The sequence below is a fragment of the Syngnathoides biaculeatus genome, chromosome 11 (assembly GCF_019802595.1).
Source record: "Syngnathoides biaculeatus isolate LvHL_M chromosome 11, ASM1980259v1, whole genome shotgun sequence".
Classification (NCBI taxonomy): domain Eukaryota; kingdom Metazoa; phylum Chordata; class Actinopteri; order Syngnathiformes; family Syngnathidae; genus Syngnathoides; species Syngnathoides biaculeatus.
Window position 1 is genome coordinate 26,611,369 of NC_084650.1, and position 6,000 is coordinate 26,617,368.

Sequence of the window (6,000 nt, forward strand, 5' to 3'; positions counted from 1 at the left end):
TGTGCTTCGCGGTTCTGCTGGGACCACAACCAGGGCCACGAAACTCAGCACATCAACACGAAAATACAAAAGACCAGTGCAACAAATACAACACTGGCTTATCTGATGAGCAAAAATGTTGCTTAAACGTAAGAGTAGCAATAGAGGATGTCCGCTCCAGAAGTGAGTAGGGTAGCTAAATATTGTACTCAAGTAAGTGCTGTTCTTTGACAATAATGACTCAAGTAAAAGTAAAAAGTTGTCCTTCAAGAAAAATTTGTAAAAAGTACGTACTGAAATAATTACTCAAGTAAATAGTGACAACTTTCTGTTTTGTTTTGTTTTTTTAACCACAGCATTAACATCAATAATTATGTGCATCAATGTGTGTGTGCGTGCACACAGCCAAAACCTCTGCACTCCACTGAAAGGTGTTTTCTCAAGTTATAAGAGGGATGAAATTGAAAAATAGTGTCAAACACAAATTACAATATATGAAAGCTGTTGTTTTTGTTAGTTTCAATGTTAACATGAGTAGCTCCCCTTGATGGCAACAACATGGTGTACACGTAGGCAGGATGAATAGCCAGGTGATCTAAATAGCCTGGTGTTCAGACCTATGCCCGGGAAGCCTGATAGAAGAGATTGTGTGTGGCCATGTGACTTTCTCGGGTGGTTTGATTGGTGAACCAGACTTAAAAGGCACGAGTGCTAACATTTCATTGGCATAAAAAAAAAAAAAACAATGCGGAAGTCGTACTCTCGCACACAAAATAGTTAATAAATAAGCAATAATTGATAAATAAAAATACCGAGCGTCATTTACCGTATATCATTGTAACAGAGGAAAGGTACAGTTGCTTCTCAACAGCAGAAGCGGCAAAAGTGTTTTTTTTTTCTGTCAACTCCTGTCCAAGCAGTTGCAGAGTGCACTGGTGGAACTCCGGGGCAATGTGCTAGCATATTAGTCCACCGCGCAGTGATACTCAGAAATTAGAACTGGATGGTGAATATATGGAATGGCTCTGAATTCCAGCGCTATATAGAAAAACAGCCCATCTCTTGTTTTTTTCTGGTTATGGTGTGTGCTGTGTTTGAGTGTACTGGCCGTAGTCTCAGGGTGTTACCAGGTTTGAAGTGTAGAGCTGCCCTATCTCGCCTTGGTGCATGAACTGATGAAACCTGCTTGGATGAGGAACTAAACAAGAACAGTCTTCCTGTGATCGAGACAAAGCCCTGAGAACACCTCGATGTGGTTTGCTGTTCAGACTTCACAAAATCAAGCTGGATACAAGCTACATAAAAGAAAAATGAGATACAGGTCTGGCAGTGATGAACAACGCCTAAGTCAACACTGAATCTTAACCTATGACTTTTTCCAGATGACCCACTGTTTTCAGCCTAATAAATAACTTTCATCTCATTGGCGAACCTCAAGATGCCTATCAGGATGCAAACAAGAAAAAAAAAAAAAACACTGTCCAAGTGGCATGTAAATCATATGAAGGGAGTCCAAATTGTCTCCTGCTGTGATTGGTTGTTTTGCTTTCATAAAGATCATATTTGCAGAGAGGCAGAGACCTCAGGATCAGTGTAAAAGTCATGAACCAATATTTTGTCTCCATTCCTGTACATACTGCACGTGCACATCTGCAAACAGCACATCATAAAATAGCAAGAGGACAGGAAGTCCACTCACCAGGCCATCACAGTTGCTGATCGCCACAGTGGCTCCTGGCGTGTCAGTGATGTCACCCACATACAAGCAGTCGTCCTGCAGTGTTTCAAAGTGCCGTGTGCTATCGTTGTCGTCGCGCCACTCCATCTTGGCTCCGGGGGCCACCAGCTTGGCATTATGGCGCAGGCGTAGGTGGAACTCCCGGCCAAAGACGGTGACGTTGTAGTAGAGCCTTTCCTGGCGGGCCGCCGGCTCACGGTCCTCGTTGACTCCTCTCGGTTCTTCCCACTCTTCATTGCCTCCTCCTACCTCCCTCTTCTGGCGCCTACGGGGCTGCCCTCCTGCCACACGGCCTGCCGAGACAGCGTGTGACAGGAAGTGGCCCTCTGCATCCACACTCATTGGCCTCACCAGTCCATACTCCCCCAGGGCATGCTGCAGGGAGTCTGAGAAAAAGGACAGCGGGCAAAGAGGTGAGTGTGATTGAGGTAGTCAGAATGCACACGAGAAGATTAGATTGATTGTGACAGATGAGAAAAACAAAAAAGGTGCATAAATGGTGGAGTGGGTTGGGATGGGAAGAAAAAAAAGAGATGGAAGGAAAAATAAGGGATTAAAGAAATGTCAAGCATGCCAAGGAATGCTTTCTTCCATCCAAGATTTGTCACGTGGCGAGCTATGATAAATAAAGGGAATAAAAGGTGCAGGCCTTACACACACGCACACCCATGAACCCGGAGGCAAACCCGCGCAAGGAGACAGGCTACATGTTTGGAAACGGCAGCCTCAGCAGAGCGCACTGAGCTCCTGACACCTTCTATGCCCTTCCACCATCAACAGGGACGCCAGAGCGAGATCAAGGTGCTAACGGCGGCTCTCCGGCGCTGCTTTCTCACTGTCGGGCTGCTTGAGCTGAGAAAATATCTTTCTAAAAGACTCCCAAACACAAAACAAGAAGAAAGTGAAACCAGCTGTCAAATGATTTCCTTATTGCTGAATATTTTCGTCGACACATCGTCATGAATATGCATTAACGCGTTGGAACTATGACAAGAGAGCTTCTCTAATAACATGGACATTTGTTTTTTTGCAAGATGCATTATTTCTAATTTCCATGTGAATGTGATATGCAAGTTTGGGGATGCCCCGCCCCTCCTTCAACACGCATACATACAAACATATATAACAACATATATATATATATATATATATATATAGAGAGAGAGAGAGAGAGAGAGAGAGAGAGAGAGAGAGATACACGCACACACACATACAAACACTTGAACATTAACACTGCACACGCGGCAGCATTTAAACTAATCCTTAGGTGCCCTTGCTCAGACTGTCAATCATCCCCATGCAAAATCTTTGAAAAGTTTGCAGGTTGCCAATATACTAACAACGCTCAATAATACCTTCGCCCTCTTGATTTGATAATAGTATGATCAATGTGATAACATCCGACTCCTACGTCCTGAGACAGACCCATCTATGCGATGAAAAATCAATCTCCTGAGTTGTCGGCTTTTTCCTCCCTACAAAAATCCAGGAGTGTCGCTGCGCTTTCGATGGGCCATGTGTGCAAATCAACAAACGCTCGGGGACCTCCGGAAAGTCTCCGCAAACACAGCAAAAACAGGACACGTAGAAGTTGTTTGCAGAAATTGCACGGCGCAAATCGCACGAGCACGCCCGTGCCGGAGCTTCCACACTTCACCGGGGGGACTTCCCGTGTGTGCCGATAAGAGATGAGCAGATAGGACAGAAGACAACGTAAACACCGGCCACGTTTCCACCCCGCGCTGCTGTACGTACCAACGCTACTGGCGATGTAAAGGCCGCGGATGTGCAGCAGAAAGGCCGATAGAATGATTAGGACAGTAAATCCAGGCGAGAGACCCATGGCAGCTCCGAACTGCGCAGGTGAGAGAGTGGGACTCCGGGCTCCAGTGTGGTGAAGTTTCCCCCGCCCGGCGCGACCAGCCACGCCACGACAGCAACAGCACAGCAGCCCGCAACAAGACTGCCAAGTGCACCGGGAGAGACGGAGCTCTCCTCCAGTCTCGCTCTGCCTCGCTCTCTCTCATACTCGCCTCCTCTCTCTCTCTCTCTCTCTCTCTCTCTCTCTCTCTTCCACTCCCACAACTCTCATCCCTATCAACTTCTATCGTTCTTCACTCAAATAGGCAAAAGAAACACTTCAAAGTGGGGTTCACCTAACAGGCCACGCACAGGCAAGACTTGCGTACATGAGCGGCATCTTCTGCAACAAGCACCTCGGTCGCAACGCAAACGTCGAAAACTTGTTCTTGAACGCTTCACTTCTTTAGCCAGAGAAAGGTGCAAGTGCACGTTGACAAATTATACGGGGACGCCGCTGCCGTCATATTGAATGCGGAAGGTGGCGCGAAAAACGAAGATGAGATAGATAAAGATACATTATTTCTTGGAAATAAATGTTTGGTTTTTTTTTTTAGCAATTACATAAATTTGGATAACTTCCCACGGCACACCTGAAGAGCGCTCACAGCACACTAATGTATCCCAGCACACTGTTTGGGAATCACTGAATTAGATAGACAGACAGACAGACAGACAGATCGATAGATAGATAGATAGATAGATAGATAGATAGATAGATAGATAGATAGATAGATAGATAGATAGATAGATAGATAGATAGATAGATAGATAGATAGATAGATAGATAGATAGATAGATAGATAGATAGATAGATAGAGATAGATAGATAGATAGATAGATAGATAGATAGATAGATAGATAGATAGATAGATAGATAGATAGATAGATAGATAGATGTACACCTGTTTTTTTTGCCTTATTTTGAAAAGGTGCTCCTGAGAAACCACACAAACACAACGTTATAGATATTTTAGTCTTTTTTTTTTCACAAGTCCAAATAATTGAAGTGTAACCTAGATTTCCCTTCTAGCTTTTAACCCTGCTTGACTTTATGTACATTTATATGACAGCAAGGTGGACTAGTGGTTCGGACAGCCACCACACAGTTCTGTGGTTTGGTAGTTGAGTCTTACTTGTTCTCCCTGTGGTTCTGGGGTTAGATGTGCATGGAGTTTGCATGGAATTTCTCTGGATCCTTTGACTTCGTGTACCCAAAAATATTCATATTAAGTTAACTATAGGGATATTTTTTGGGTGTTTACTCGGAACCACTCCGACCAGTCCAGGATCAAACAAAATGTCGACTAGGATAGGATTCAGCATACCTGCTACCCTAATTAAATACTGAATTGTATATTGACTATATGATGACATTTTATGGGAAAAAAATGTTTTCGCTATCCAGGACTTCATAGACATAATGTTGTACATTATCTCAAGTTATCAGTGTCTTTCTCGGTAGTTTCAATTTGGATTGAGTGAACTTCAAAATACTAAATTATTTATAGCCTTTAGTCTGTATTTTTACTTTGGTACTGGGATTTTCAAAAGCATCCCAGATATGACTGTGTAAGATCTGCTGGGGACCCGCAGTAATATCAATTTGGGTTTAAAATTAAATACTCGATAGGCAATTTTTATACAAGGCTCCTGAGCCATTATTGTATTATGGTGCAGGGGTATGTGTCTCTCAATGATCCAAGGAGAGAAGTTGACTGGGGTTTATGCCTCTAGCAGGGTCACCATGGGTAAACACGTCCAAGATGAACAACAAGACAGCACAGTTCTAGAATGCTTCTGATGTATAGCCACTGTGGATTATGTTTTCCCTCGCCCAGACACGGGTCACCAGGGCTTGAAGTAGGGGCTTGGTAGCGAGCACCTGGTGGCACACCCGAAGAAGTACTGTTGGTTGGCCTTCCCACGGGCTCACCACCTCTGGAAGGGACTAATGACTAATGAGTTGGATGGTGGCGGTGGGACTTTAGCCACAGAACCTGGATTTGGGAACTTGGATGTCACCTCTCATTTTTTTGCCGGGGAGGCTGTCTGAGCTGGTGTGTGAGGTTGAAAGGTTCCAACTAGAGTCAGGCAAACAGCTTCCATAGTTCGGGCCCTGGTATCAGTCTTCTTGAGAGGGGTTCGACCCTTTTCCACAGAGTTGTTGATGAGAAAGGGTTATCGGGCCATTTTGGCCAATGGGAAACCAGAGGCATCTAATGAGTTCCAGCAAGCCAAGCAGAATGCAGCTTTAGTGGTCATTGTGGGAGGAGTTCTGTGAACGCATGAATAGTGACTTCCAGATGACATCAAGGAAATTCTGGTCCGCCATCGAACATCAAAAGGAACCATCAACACTGTGTATTGTAGGGTCCAACCAGTCTGAATGTGTTTTGTCAATATGGAAAGGGGTTTGGCCG

General features: G+C 44.5%; 1 protein-coding gene across 1 annotated transcript in view; it reads right to left on the minus strand.

Annotated features, from left to right (window-relative positions):
• LOC133508486 (A disintegrin and metalloproteinase with thrombospondin motifs 2-like) overlaps positions 1 to 3,782 on the minus strand; it is a 146,925-nt gene extending 143,143 nt beyond the window's left edge. Inside the window, 2 exon segments of the mRNA XM_061834615.1 lie at positions 1,679 to 2,103; positions 3,473 to 3,782. Of these exon segments, the coding sequence (XP_061690599.1) occupies positions 1,679 to 2,103; positions 3,473 to 3,560 (513 nt within the window). The 5' untranslated portion in view covers positions 3,561 to 3,782.
• Between the last annotated feature and the right edge of the window lie 2,218 nt (positions 3,783 to 6,000).